This window comes from Carcharodon carcharias, chromosome 10 (assembly GCF_017639515.1).
Source record: "Carcharodon carcharias isolate sCarCar2 chromosome 10, sCarCar2.pri, whole genome shotgun sequence".
Classification (NCBI taxonomy): domain Eukaryota; kingdom Metazoa; phylum Chordata; class Chondrichthyes; order Lamniformes; family Lamnidae; genus Carcharodon; species Carcharodon carcharias.
The window spans coordinates 1,541,747-1,556,956 of record NC_054476.1 but is presented as its reverse complement, the minus strand read 5'-3'; the positions used below and the strand labels follow the sequence as shown (position 1 = coordinate 1,556,956).

General features: G+C 41.3%; 1 protein-coding gene across 1 annotated transcript in view; it reads right to left on the bottom strand.

Moving 5' to 3' along the window:
* Positions 1-1,828: 1,828 nt before the first annotated feature.
* LOC121283261 (intraflagellar transport associated protein) overlaps positions 1,829-15,210 on the bottom strand; it is a 95,359-nt gene continuing 81,977 nt past the window's right edge. Inside the window, exons 4-6 of the mRNA XM_041197643.1 lie at positions 14,259-14,325; positions 3,698-3,831; positions 1,829-2,179 (exon numbers count right to left, since the gene is read on the bottom strand). Coding sequence (XP_041053577.1) covers positions 2,024-2,179; positions 3,698-3,831; positions 14,259-14,325 — 357 coding nt within the window. The 3' untranslated portion in view covers positions 1,829-2,023. The remainder of the gene's footprint in view (positions 2,180-3,697; positions 3,832-14,258; positions 14,326-15,210) is intronic.

The following is a 15,210-nucleotide window of genomic DNA, read 5'->3' as shown; positions in this document are numbered from 1 at the left end:
TTTCCAATACTTTCCACTGTGACCTTATAAAATAAACATAGGCCACCATATGAATTGCAATTACTTTAGGGGGAAAATTTTCTGTCGGCGAACGGGGCAGGGCTTGCTTGCCGGGGCCTAAAATGACGAGCGGTGATGTTGGTCGTGCGTCCCGGTGCCACAGCGCGTCATTCAGACTTTTAGTTCGGCGGGTGCATAGCCGAGTGGGCTGCACACCCACCAAACTATCAAAGGCCAATTAAGGCCTGTTAAGGCCTTATTGACCTTGTTAGTGGAGCTGCCCGTTCAACGTTAAGGTTGGCGGGCAGGCGAAGAGCCCCAGTGGCCTTTGCATAAAGAATGAAACTTCATCTACGTGCAGGATGAGGTTTCATGCATGAATTAAATTTAATCCAAAAAGTTTTAATAAAATTTAAGGCCATGTCCCAGCCCATGTGACAGTGTCACATGAGGGGACATGTCACTGAATTTTTTTTTGTTCCTCATTAAATTTTTATGATTTCAGCTGATCTCTCTGAGGCAGCACCTTTTTCTACATTCTTTCGTGTGCATGCACAGAAGAGCACACTCCAGACTCAGGCACCCTCCCCCCCAGCACACACAGCACTTCCGGGTGCGTGTCACACTGGGCGGGCCTAAATTGGCCCGCCCATGTAAAATGGCAGCACCCAGACGACGGGGGGCGCCAATTGGATGTGTGCCCGCCCACACCCACTCCCGCCCGGCCTGCCTGACAGGCAGAAAATTCTGCCCTAGGTCTATTTACCAGCTTCTCAAACCGGAAATTTTCATTTATCTTACATTTAAAGATGTCAATTCCCAAACTAAAAGTTATAATCCAATCATGAAATTATATATTTGTAACACTATTACTTAAAATAAAATCGGATATATGATGTGATTTGAAAGGTATTTTTTATAATTTTATCGCAAAGTTCAAAGAGCCATCATAAACCACATATTTGTCGTTTGTATCATTATCTGAACCTCGAAACGAGGATAATTCTTGGGTACCAATTTTCTGGCAGGGGGAGTTCCTTTACCAATTAGTTCAACCTACTAAAGGAGGAAATTCACTCCCTCTGTTGGATATACTATACTATGCAAAGAATTTCTTAATAATTGGGTGATTATTTCTCCATGAGGCTGTGCAATGGAATTACAAGGCATCATATTCTTTTGTCAATATCAGTGAGGCATCAAGAAAACAGAGCATCAGAAACAAGCACAAAAAGAAATAACAAGCCCACATACAAATGATTCTCCTCTATATATAACTGACAATAGACGTGTTAGCTTTCTGTCTTTGTGGACCATCTAGCTATATGTCACCTGTTACAATGAAAACTTAAATGAATATTTCCATTTAATTTGTACATTTTTCAAAAGACTGATCTGATTTACCCAACAGTGAGAAAGTGTTGCTATTTCTCTTCTATACAAATTATTCCTATTTTTTTTTATTTTTAATAGAAAACAAAATCAGCTTCTGAGTAAAAGTGGAAAGAAGAAATGCATGAGCACTTGAGTTGCAAATACAAATCCTTATGTAAAACAAAAATAAAAATACTTGCAAAATCTCAGCAGGTCTGACAGCATCTGCGGAGAGGAACACAGTTAACGTTTCAAGTCCGTATGACTCTTCAACAGAACTCGAAACGTTAACTGTATTCCTCTCTGCAGATGCTGCCAGACCTGCTGAGTTTTTCCAGGTATTTTTATTTTTGTTTTGGATTTCCAGCATCCGCAGTTTTTTTGCTTCTAATCCTTAAGTAATTGGATAAACTTGTGCTTTTTACCCCAAATATTAATAACAATGCATCACATGTTCATATTAAATATTTCTGTCTATTTTAATGGTTTAAAGTAAGACTCAATGCCATTAATAAAACATGAAATGTGTTAATATTGCACAGCATGATTTCAAATCATAATGGTTCTTCTTGGGGTTGAAAATGTCTCCCTTCCAGATTCTGCTTCAAATCTAAGTCTGATTGACTGCACCAAGAAATGGCAGAATCCTTTAGCTTTTTGCATTAAATTCTCTACCACCTGTCCTCTGTTTTGACAAGGCAGAGATAGTTTGAAGTTCAGCCTCAGTGTATTTGGGCTTGAGATGGACACAGTCATAGTCAAAATTTTCATCCAACGTGAAAGGTTGGACTTCATCTGTCAATACCTGATGAAAAATAAGGAGAAATACATTTTATTGCTGGCAGCTTATGATGGGGACATGATCTTCTAATGCCAGATGTCACAGGATTGTGTGTTAAATGACAAGGTGTCAAAATATGGATGTGAGAACTAATACCTGCTCTGCCCTGAATCAACATAAAATAATGCTGAGTGCTTCCAGGGAGAAAAGATAATATTTTTTTAAAACTGCAAGCAGTATAAAATCTCTGTGCAGCCCCGTGTTTACATTGATCAACGGTACCTTCTCGGATTAAAATTAATGGGCCAAATTTCACAGTCAGCGACGAAACAACAGCATTCACCTCTAAGCTCAAAGAAAGCAGCCCACAAAGATCTAGCAATCTCTGAGGTATGGATTTGTCCCTTTCCAACAGCAGTTTAAAATCTGGTGGCAAGTCAAGGGGATCTCCCAGCAGTCGGCAACAGTGATGTCAGCAAGCAAAGTAAAGAGCCAATCACATTGAAGTATTTCCACAGATGGCAAACCAGGTAGTTAAAAGCACGGATTATCATCACTTTTAATTTGGATTTTTTGGGGGATGAAATAAATAATTGTGATTGGATTAAGATAGAAGCTAAAATATAAACAAACTTCAAAAAGATTTTAAAATGTGCAGATGTTTTTTATCGTAAAGGAGAAATCTGACATTCCACAAATATAAAATCAGCTTCTCAGGGCCAGTGAGCTTGCTTAGCAGTAATTGTGAACCTAGTATACTATTAAAAACCTAGTTACACCTCATTCAGCAAGGTGTAACTTTGACAAGGGATGTGAAACGAGACAGTGTAAAAGTGGAACTTTTCCTCAATTCACTGATTACTTATGAGCTGCATTCAGGGGAACCTGAACAGCACGCCCTCTGGTGAAGGGTAGAATCACCAACAGCAACTTCTGGATCTCCAAGTTATTCTGTACATGTGCAGACTCCCAAAGTTGCAGTTGAAGTAATAACAGTGAATGTTGACATTTTCACCTTCATTGCCATTGCAAAATCTGGGCCAATGTCTAAATAGTATATTCTTGCCCTTTAAGAACTTTTATATTAGAACAAATATAAGATTGCAAACAAAAACTCCGACTGCCTGACAAAACCTGCATTATTCTCACGTTGTTTCTCCCCTCATTACAAACATATGAAATAGGAGCAGAAATAGGCCATTCGGCCCCTCGAGCCTGCTCCAACATTCAATAATTAATATTAACTAGAAGAAAGCATTCCTTTTCAAAAGTAAAGATAGGCTGAAAGCAGGAAATGTATCTTAATTCAAAGGATGCCTATTACTACTTCCATGCAGAGCACAGAAGAAACAGTCCATCAAAAAGTATTTTGGATTTGAATGTTCAGACAGGCAAAAACAAATGCAGTTTGGATTTGAGTAAATCAGTGGTTGACAGAAAGTATGATCTGTGAGAAAGAGCAATGCAGAAAAGCAACAAACTACTCTGCAGCAGTGTAAAGCTTCCAAAATATTTTCAAGAGTTCTTAAATAATTGACATACCTGATCAGGTGTTTTATTATTAAACTCTTCAACATTCGGATTCACTTTGAAGTTAAGTGATGTGTATTTACATTCGCAATGAGAATAATCGGCAGCACTCTCCTCTTTTATTTCACCCGGGAGTATGTCTCGTCCTAGATTCAGTGGCAGAGAATAACACAAGCTGGAAATGTTTATAAATATTTTAGCAGGGCAAAATATTTGGCAAATAAATAACATAGAAATGAGAACACGTAAACAAATCCAATTAGAAAATCACACCACAATAGAGTTAAATTCTCTTCATATTTTGAAGATTACTTTCTCTTATGAATGACAATTACCAGCAACATAAATGATTAACTTTTTTTAAAAAACCTGTGGGCAAAATTTTTACCAGAGTGGGCGGGCGCACACCTGACCCACTCGAGTGTGAAATGACATATGATGACATCGGCCGAATGTCCCAACATCAATGCGCAGTCGCATGATATCTCAGTCAGCAGGCATGCACGAGAATTGACAGCACACCCGCCGACAATTAGGAGGCCTATTAAGATCATTAAAAAGGTAATTAACCTAAATTTTTCACAGTCCGTCCAACCTTATGGTGGACAGGCAAAAAGACCAAGTGGCCTTTGAATTTTTTTGGAAGCCACATCCACAGGTGGGACGAGGTTTCCAACATCAAACAAAAATAAAATAAAACTTTTCAAATTTCATTTAAGTGTCAGAGTCACATGAGGGGACATGTTTTAAACATTTTAAAAATCTTTATTTATAAATTTTAAACCTCTTCATCTCCCTGAGGCAGCTCTGTTCCTCAGGTAGATTTTTAAACGCTCACTCGCATACATGTGCAAAGTTCCACCCTCCTCCCGCACAGGCTGTGCTGACGCTCGTATTTCACGCTGGGTGGACCTTAATTGGTCTGCCAGCGTGAAATCGCGGTCCAGCCCCAATCGCAGGCGGTGGTCAACTTCCAGACTGCCCCCATCAAGCCTGCCAGATAAGGACAAAATTCTGCCCTATGAATTTGCATTGTGGGAGCACCACTACAAAGGGACGGCAGGGATTCAAGGAGAAGGCCCACCACCAACTTCTTAACAAATGTGACCTTGCCAGCATGACCCTCATCAGAAAACATTTTTTAAAAATGGGATTGACTGAGGATTAATGCAATACCTTTGTACCACAAAAATAACCAGTATTTCTGTTTTAGGTTTAGTCTATTAAACAACTTTTTATTCCACGTAATCCTTCAATCCTATTTTATTATACTCAGTAATTGAAATTTGTTGAAAGCTGTTTCAGGGTGGCAAGCTGTGCATGCCACAGCACGCTATTAACCTGCAACATACTACACACTGGAATAACAGGATTCTGCTCACCACTCAATTTCCTCACAAAGCAAGTTCTCAATATGAGTCATGATGTAAGCAAGAGAGAGGCATATTCTCAGGGGAAAAATGTGTATGCAAGTTACCTTAGGGCACACTCACAGCCAGTCACAGAACAATATTGAAAAAGAAGAGCTAGCTTGCATTTCGTGTCTTTCATGACCCCAGAATATCCAAAAGTACATATGGCTAATTAATTATTTTGGAAATGTGGTAAGGAAACATAGCCGCCGCTTTACACAGTGAGATGAATGAACCGATTTCCTGTTTAGTGGTGTTGCTTGCAGACACCAGGTGAGCTACCCTGCTCTTCCTCAAATAGCATCATGGGATCTTGTACACTACCTGATAAGGCATAAGCACTTATCCTAATACAGCATTTCTGACAGATGCAACAATCCCTTAGCAACGCATTTGAGTGTCAGCCTAGATTCTGAGCCCATGACCCTCTGATTCATAAGTGAGAGCGTTACCACTGAGCCAATGTTGAGACTGTAATACGAGATGTGGTTATCCACCTGTCCTTCCAGCTAAGAAAGTTAATGGTGCTTCTTTCTTTTACTCATTCAAGGGATCTGGGTGTCACTGGCTAGATCAGCATTTATTACCCTTGAGAAGGTGGTGGTGAGCTGCCTTCTTGAACCGCTGCAGTCCATGTGGTGTAGGTACACCCATAGTGCTGTTAGGAAGGGAGTTCCAAGATTTTGACCCAGCAACAAGTGAAGGAACGGCGATATAGTTCCAAATCAGGATGGCAAGTGGCTTGGAGGGGAACTTGGAGGGGAACTGTTGATAGTGGGGGATTCAGTGATGGTAATGTCATTGAATGTCAAGGGGCGACGGTTAGATTCTCTCTTGTTGGAGATGGTCATTGCCTGGCACTTGGGTGGCATGAATGTCACTGAGCCTGAATATGATCCAGGTCTTGCTGCATATGGACACGGACTGCTTCAGATTTATTTAAGTACATCAAAATTTCAAAAAAGAGGTTAAGAAATCTTAAATTAGGATAAAAATTATGAAAACAGATTTTAAACTAAATATTCTCCTATGCTGATATTCTCATTATAGAAAAGCTACTTTACAAAATTAAACACATGTATTTAATAAGAAAAACAGACTACACATTGTTTTGTGCTTTAAAGCAACATTGAAGGATAGAGAAGTTTCCAGATAGGATGTTTTGTTATGATTTGAAATTTATGGTTACATTTCACAGAAGATGTCATCTAGCCACAGAAGCATCCCTCCCAAAATTCATTTTTTTAGATGGGCAAGAGGAACAAGTTATTTATAAAAAAGATCTCACTTTAACATGGTGACATAGCTCATTTTCATTTGATACGATCATCATGGACCTTGTGATATTCTAACCTCATTAAAAAGGGGGCTAAAGTATAAATGAACAACAGGACGTTGATATCAGTCTCCCACCCTAATGCCTGCTGTCTGAGTTATCTTGCACAGCAGTGATTATGATGGACATTTGTGGAAAATAACTGAATAAAGGAGAAGAAACAGACAACAATCCGACAGCATGCCAGTTTTGTTGCTGTCTTCTCAATGAAGCACATATCTTGGGTTGGGAAGTAGGAGAGATAGGTTGACGTATCAGGGCTTTCTTTTTTATTATGATCCAGGCAGAGATCTTTGAAGTATTGGTTGCCAGTCAAGCCACAGTTAACACAAATGAAAACACTTGTGTACATACACAGCCCACTGGCTATCATAAAATGATCATCAGTTTTGGGCAGAGAACTAAGCAGCTGATTTTCTACATGAGTGGGTAATGAAGATAAAAGCCATTGTGCATATGGAGGAAATATGTTGACTGATTGTGGGTATCAGTACTGTGGTGAACCAAGTCATTTTGGAAGGGTTTGGGTGTGATAACCATGGAGAACAGTACTTCATTTGCTGCTGTCCTAAAGTGATACTATAATATCTAATGTGTCCAGGTTCTATGTATCGTTAGATAGTGCTATGATTGCCCAAAATGAAGAATTTAATCCACGGAGGTTCTGAAGCTTAACTGGCACAAACTGAATCAGAAAGCCCATCAACTACTGCTATAGCACTGTTCATTTAACAGGAAAATTACAGAAGACAGCAATGTTAAAAAAAGGAAATCCATTACATAACTAGATTATTATACAACAGAGTCAACATCGGGACATAGCCTGGAATTATTCCATTATTAGCATACATTCACAAAAGATAGAACTTACACTTAAAAAAGCCCTTTTCACAACCTCCAAATGTTCTGACATACTTTACAGCCAATGAAATACTTTCTTTTGAATTTGGTCATGGAATGTGGGCATCGCTGACTAAACCGGCATTTATTGCCTTTCCTAATTGCCCTTGAGAAGGTGGTGGTGAGCTGCCTCCTTGAACCGCTGCAGTCCATGTGGTGTAGGTACACCCACAGTGCTGTTAGGGAGGGAGCTCCAGGGACGCACACCTGATGTCACCACACACCATTTTACGCATCGGTGAGCAGGGCCGCCCCTGCACGCTGACCCGAAGACTCTGGCCTTAAATACTTAACATAGTTTGAAGTTCGGAGGTCAGGGACTACAGGCCCTGATGAACCTCAGGCCAGGAAATGGCTGCACATGCGCAGCTCAAGGTTTTTATGTTCTTCAGGCCAGGGACCAGCCCTGCGTGTCTGTGCAGAAGAAAAGGAGCAGAACAGCATGAAAATATAGGTCAGAGGACCTGATATGAAGCACTACCATCTTGTAGGTTTCCCAGGGAGCAGAACATGGGAGGGGCCAGGGAGAAGGTCCCAAAAAAGAAGTCCCAGGTAAGAGACAAGGCCAAGAAACAGAAATAATGAAGTTAAAGAAAGGAGCAGAGTAGTAGTCCCCAAATTCAATAAAGAGCTTGCAGGGAGCAGACTTTGAGTGAAGTGGACACAAGAGGAGCCTCAAGAATTCGAGAAGGCAGCCGAAGGTTGTTGACTCTGTGCCGTGGGCCATTGGGGAAAAGGTACCCCTTTGGAGAAGTGGTTCTGTTTGGCATGGCCAAAGATCTGAGATCGTGTGTAAGAAGGTGCAGCTTGAGCGCACTTAGAGATCTAGGGAAAAGAATGTTGGAAGCTGAGATTGAAATCCTGTGAGATGGGTCATTGTTGAAGCCGTCCAAATGGGAACAACTTTTGAAGAGAATGCCAAGGTGAGATTCCAGATGTGGAAATTGGACATCCTTGAGGGAAAGCCAAAATTTCAGTGAGATTGGCTGGCTCACAATGTGACAAACATCTGGGTGGGCTGTTGAGAAATCCATGGAATCTGTTTTGGTCTCATCTGTTGTCTAGTATGGTGTGTCCGACCACAGCTCGCCTGTTAATTCACACGTACATCATTCTTACCTTGAATGTTAGAGTATAAGATACTATAAATTCTTTTAACTTTCTGAACTTGTACAGTAAAGTTTATTTTTGTTTGTTCCAATCCTGTGGAATCTTATGGCTTTATTCACTTAGTAAGTGTCTTGACTGTCAAACTTTATCTGCTTCAAATAAAACGTAATTGGTCCCTAACTGGATCTACCCCGACATCCCAGGGTCTAGCCAAGGATCATAATAATATACGGCAGGTCATTAGGAAAACTAATAGAATGTTATTGTTCATTGCAAGGGGAATTGAATAAAAAAGTAGGGAGGTTATGTTTCAGTTGTACAGGGCATTTGTGAGACCACATCTGGAGTACTGTGTACAGTATTGGTCTCCTTATTTAAAGGACGATATAAATGCATTAGAAGCAGTTCAGAGAACATTTACTAGACCAATACCTGGAATAGGTGGTTTGTCTTATGAGGAAAGGTTGGACAAGCTGGCCTTGTATCCACTGGAGTTTAGAAGAGTAAGAAGCAACTGATTGAAACATATAAGATCCTGAGGGGTCTTGACAGGGTGGATGAGGAGACAATGTTTCCTCTTATGGAAGAACCTAGAACAAGCGGTCATTGTTTAAAAATAAGGGGTCGCCCATTCAAGACAAAGATGAGGAGAATTTCTTTCTCTCAGAGAGTCGTGAGTCCTTGGAACTCCCTTCCTCAAAAGACAGTGGAAGCAGAGTCTTTCAATATTTTTAAGGCAGAGCAAGAAAGATTCTTGATAAGCAAGGGGATGAAAAGTTATCGGGGGTAGGCAGGAATGTGGGGTTGAGGTTACAATCAGATCAGCCATGATCGGATTGAATGGCGGAGTAGGTAGGCTTGAGGGGCTGAATGGCCTACTCCTGCTCCTCATTCGTATATAAATAACGTTTTGAGTCTAAAAGGACTTCCTCCGAGCTGGAGAGAGGTAGAAATATGGTAGGTTTTATGCTGTTGAAAAAGGTGCAGATGGAACAAAATAGAAGGTCAGGGTTAGGTTGGAGGTTCAGGAAAGATTAAATGACAAAGATGTCATGGATCACAAGACAAAGGGAGTGGTAATGATAGTATTAAAGATTAAAGCACATGTTAATAGCAGAATAAAGGCCAGCACTGTCTGAAAACAAAATAGCAGAATGTGTTAATAGCAGAGAAAGTGTCAGCGCTGTCTGAAAGCAAAAACATGAGAACAAGATACAGACTGGCACCTGGGTTGGTGGGGGGATATTAAAATGGTGGACAGAGTTCATGGTCTGGCCTTCCTGATCTCCGCCCTCCTTTGCGCTCTCTGGTTGTAGCATCCAATCTCTGCTTCCAATCCTTCTGAGTGCCACCCTTAACCTTTCTGATCTCCTCCTGATCCTTCTGATCTCCCCCCACCTACCACCCCAACACCCACCCCAAACTTTCTGTCTTTCCCCTCCCCATTCCTCCACAGCCTTTCCAATCCCTTCCTCCATCCTGTCCATTTTCTGGATGCAACCTGGTACCCAGCAGTCAGCCAGTCCCTCAGTCTGATTGACTGTGACCAAGAAACAGAGACAAAAATTGTTAATCAGCTTTGGCCATCAAATTTGGCAGGACCTGAGAGAGACGCGGGCCGGAATTTTACCACCCAGTTGCGCTGGGGATGGGGCTGTAAAATACAGCGAGCCATTCTAAACACCACTGACTTCAGCAGGAGCGTAAAATCCCACTGCCGTAAAATTCCACCCTTGTTCTTTCACAAAACCGCCTCCTGTTCCCTCTCAACTTCCTTTTAAACATCAGAGCCAGATTGTCAGATTGCCTTTCAGTCACATGGGAAACACAGGCAAGTCCAAATCTGTACTTACTTGATGCCCACACTTCTGTAGGATTTATTATTTAGAAATCAGGGAGTTTTTTTTTAAGCATACCTTCACACACAAGCATTTCCCTTTGGGGAATAGTGGGGAGATGATGGAACGATTTCCAGACTGATGACTAACCCATAGAACCCCCATCATGAGCCATCCTTCCTGGCATGGGACCCGACCCTGAAGCTTCTGGCCCAGAGGTAGGAGCACTACCACTGTGCCACAGGGCTTCCTATGACAAAATCAGGGGTGAGAACCATGTTGGTTTTTCCCAGATATACACAATAAAACTGTAATGCTCATATTGCCACCTTTGCTGAGATCAGAAAAGCAATTTTTTAAATGATTTAGCCCTATAAACTACTGAACAGAGGAACATGCTGCCAAAGATCATCAGGACAAATGCAAGAACGCCAAATTTCAAATGACCACAATAATCTATACAACAGGAAAAAAGGATGCTGACTGGTTGGAAAATTGACTCTGATTGGCCGAGTTGTTACCATGGGGAAAGCAACATGGAACTATGGGCTCCCCAAGCTCCTAGGTAGTTCAAATAAGGCACAAGGCTTGAATATTTGACTGCAGAGAATGGATCCCTGCGTATGAATGTATGTTGCTTCAAGCAAGCATAAATGAGACATATTACAAGCTCAACTGATGTTTAATTGTCTTTCAGTACAGCTATTAACACACTTAGGGATTGTTCAGCAAGTGCTGCCAATTGCAGAATCACATCTAACAGTAGACATTAGTGTGCTGTTCATAATAGTCAGGGTACAGACAGACCAGACTCAACCAGCCTGTACTTGCAGAACCCAAAACAAAATATCTACTGTTAGATGTGATTTGCAATTGTCTAGCAATTGCTGACTGGTCAAAGCCTCTCCACCATCTGCACAGCATAAATCTGGGATGTGATAGAATACTACAGTCAGGAATTTCAATATGATCTAGGACAAAGCAGTTCACTTGACCAGCACTTTGTGCAATAGCCTAAACAGCCACCTTTTCTATGACAAGTTTATCTGGGCTGCAGTAGGTATTATTTACAGAATGCTCTGCAACAGCTCGCCCAGGCTTCTTTGGTAGCACCTCTCAAATCCACAATACCCACCAGCTAGAAGTTCAAAGACAGCAAGGACATGGGAATACCACCACTTCCAAGTTTCCCTCCAAAATCAGACCATCCTGATATGGACATACACCATCTTTCCTTCATCATCCATGGGTCAAAATCCTGCAATAACCTACCTGTCAGCGTTATGGGAGTACCTTCACACAAAGGACTGCAGCAGCTCAAGAAGGTCCATCTCAGCAACTAGCAAATGGCAATAAACGTTGGCTTTGTCACCAATGCCTATGTCCTAAGAATTATTCTTTTTAAATCCAATTGCATTCAATAAATTACCTAATAACCTCTGTTTTAATATGAATAGATTGCAGTTATGTAAGGACTGAGTAGTGTAGCTCTAGGTGTCTCACCACACCGAGGACATATTGCACAAATCCAATGCAAGCTAAATTTAGTTTTTGTTTCCTGTTTCTATTTGAGAAAACACAGCATCAATACATCAACAAGTAGTTTTATCATGATGTCCCAATTACAGCATTGGGCCAGTTGCTTAGCCAATGAGTGTAGTCATTAGTGATGGTTGCTGTTTTGTTGCTTATCTGCCCATCTGTGTTTTGATGAGCTGCAATGGCGCAGAACAGCCCAGACAGAGGCAACTGTGGAATAGCCGGGACAGCCCCCGGGCAGCAGTTGCTGGAATCACTAATAACTCACATTCAAATATAGAGGGCGCTAAATACTTCCAGCAATTCAATTCACAATAAAACAAAACCATCTTGTGCTCAGTAGAAAAAGATTAAAATCAATGCATTAACTGTGTGAATATTCATAATTGCAACTGAGAAGCCTCCTACCAATGTGATGCAACTGAAGGGGTAGAACTTGCATGTGAGTTCATAAAATGATTATTAATCAATTATTTTAAACTAGTTCCAAATATTCTTACCAATCATGTTACCAATAATTCAAGGTTAAGCCAAAACCATTGAACAATGTACAGGGTAATCTTGTACTAACAGAAGACTGGAAGATTGCAAATGTTTCACTCTGTTTAAAAAAGGGGGAAGGAATAAACACAGGAACAGCAGGTCAGTCAGCCTAACGCCGGTGTTAGAGAAGCTTTCATTAACCCAGGGCAGAATTAGTGGGTACTCTGGAAAAGTATTTGTTAATAAATGAAAGTCCAGCACAGATTTATGAAAGATGTTTGTGTTCAGCCAGAGTAGCATTCCATTCTGGGTACCACATTTTAGGAAAAATGTCAAGGGCTTGGACAGTGAACAGAAGAGATTTACTAGAATGGGACCATTGATGAGAGACTTGTTATGTGGAGAGACCAGAGAAACTGGGGTTCTTCTCCTTAGAGCAGAGAAGATTAAGAGGAGTTTTGATAGCGGTGCCCAAAATCGTGAAGTATTTTGATAGAGTAAGTAAAGAGAAATGTTTCCAATGGCACAAGAGTTAGTGACCAGAGAAGCAGATTTATGGTGATAGACAAAAGAATTAGAGGCAACGTGAAAACACAGGCTGGATTTTACAGCACCCCACTCCCACACCCCACTGGCGGCTTTGAATCTAACGGATGGCCTACCCACAACAGCCCCGCCTGTCCCTGCTCCTCCTGCAATTTTATCAGTAACAGGAGTGGCATTGGGCAGCCTGCCGGCCAGTGGGCCAATCGAGGCCCTTAAATGGACATTTAATGCCTACTTGAGGGCCTCATCCTGCCACTGCTCCCAGGATATAGCCAGTGATGAGAGAGGCCCATGCCAAGCACCAGTCCGACAGGTTTCCCTGCATGGGCTGGTAGCGGGTGAGGTCCTTAACAGGTCCCTTTAGCTCATCAGAGGGCCCAATTAAGGTGTTACCCATCCCAGGTTGCCATCCCCCAATGGTCTCTCGAACCTTGACCCCCACCACCCCCCCTAGCCAGGGCCTGCCAGCTTGACATCCAGTGAAACCCCCACTTACGTGAGTCAGTGCAGCTCAACTCCTCAAGCCTCGAGTGCAGTCCCAGCGGTGGCCACCGTTCCCAGTGGTGCTGTCGGTACTTGACAGCTGCTGGCCTCTGATAGGTTGGCAGCTCACTGAGGAGGGAGTTCCTGTCGCTGAAAGGCAGAAATCCCACCTACAGCCTGGTAATGGCCAGGGGCAGCTGTTCTTTTGCGTAGGCGGGTTCCCCTTAGACTTATAGAGGGCGGGGACAACACTGCCCCACAAAATCCAGCCAAACATTTTTTCACTCAGTATGTTATTGTCACTTGAATGCACTGACTGAAAGGATAGTGGAAGGAGCTCAAAGTGATATTCAAAAGGGTATTGGCTGAACACTTGAAGGGAAAACTTGATAGGGCTATAGAAAAGAACAGCGGGGAGGGGTTTATTGGATAACTCTTTCAAAGGCTCAGGCACATTAAGCCGAATGGCTGTGCTGTAACATTCTATGATTTTAACTAATGAATTTGGTTCACACTAACCAAATGCTTTAGATAATTTAAAATTCTCATTAATGAGTGAAAGCTTTTAACAATTTATAATATTGAAATGTAAGGATTGAACTATTGGATAGTGTCTAATTTTGACTGGATTTGGAATTGAATGGATTTATTCTTGGCAAATTGTTTTACAGTGATTGGAAACTATTTCAGCTAATGTGACACTGAGGTATCACCTGGAAAGGTATGCTAAACACTTTTCCGGATATGAGAATAAATTGAGAATTAAGGGAGATATAAACGCTAACATATTTATCTGACAGAGAAGTCTTCATTTTTGAAATCAAAGGATCCTGAACAGGTGCTGACAACATAACTTGGTAAATTCACTTGCTCAGTTTAAATGATTGCAGCATAACAAAACAGCTATACAAAATACTGGCACCTACCAGCGTCACTTCGGTGTGCAGTAACTTTCTCACTGTCCATTTCCTCAATGCCAATGTAATTGCCCACCTTAAATAAATTAAAAGACAAGCAAAATGTGAACACAAATTCTTCAATGATTAGCATCTTCAAAACCAAACAGTAAACTTGTGAAACTTATTTGTTATCTATAGATATCTATTCTGGCTGCCCAGTACCATGTACTGTATTAGACCTTACAGTGGAAAGTTTGAAATATTGAGAGAAAATCCAACAAGGAAGCATTATTACACTGTCTGATAAAATAACCACTATTCCCTGAAGCAAAGGATGACATGCAAAGTGAAACAAAAAGATTTAAATAGAGCCTTTTAAATTATATCAAAATGGAATTAATCATTGAGACTCTGGCCCCAATATTTACTGGGAGATTTCTGCATCTGGAACACCAGCAATTAACAGAAAGGAGGAGATTCTGCTAAATTCGCCTCCTATCTGCTGCCGTGTTTTCCAGACTCTGGGAAACCCAATTTGCAGCTACTAAATTTAAATCATTCCTAAAATCTGAGAAATAGAGCCTCCTTTAAATATTGGAATCACTGATGTGCCTCTCCTGGGTGGGTTACTCAGACGATCCCAACTTGCCCTGGTTAATCTAGAAGTTGATACATTCCCGGCAGTTAAGGTACTGTTCCATATTTTTACCAGTTTAACTCATGACCATCTATCATGTTGGGGGTTAAAATTGACTCCCCTCTGTGTCCATTAAACCTCTTAACAAAACAGAGATGAGAAGAAAGAACTTCCAAATTGATAATGGTCACATGTAACTGTATGTAGCATCTACAAGACGCACTGCAGGAATTCACCAAGGCTCCTTAGACAGCACCTTCCAAAGCCATGACCACTACCATGTAGAAGGACAAGGGCACCAGATACATGGGAACACCACCACCTGGAAGTTCCCCTCCAAGT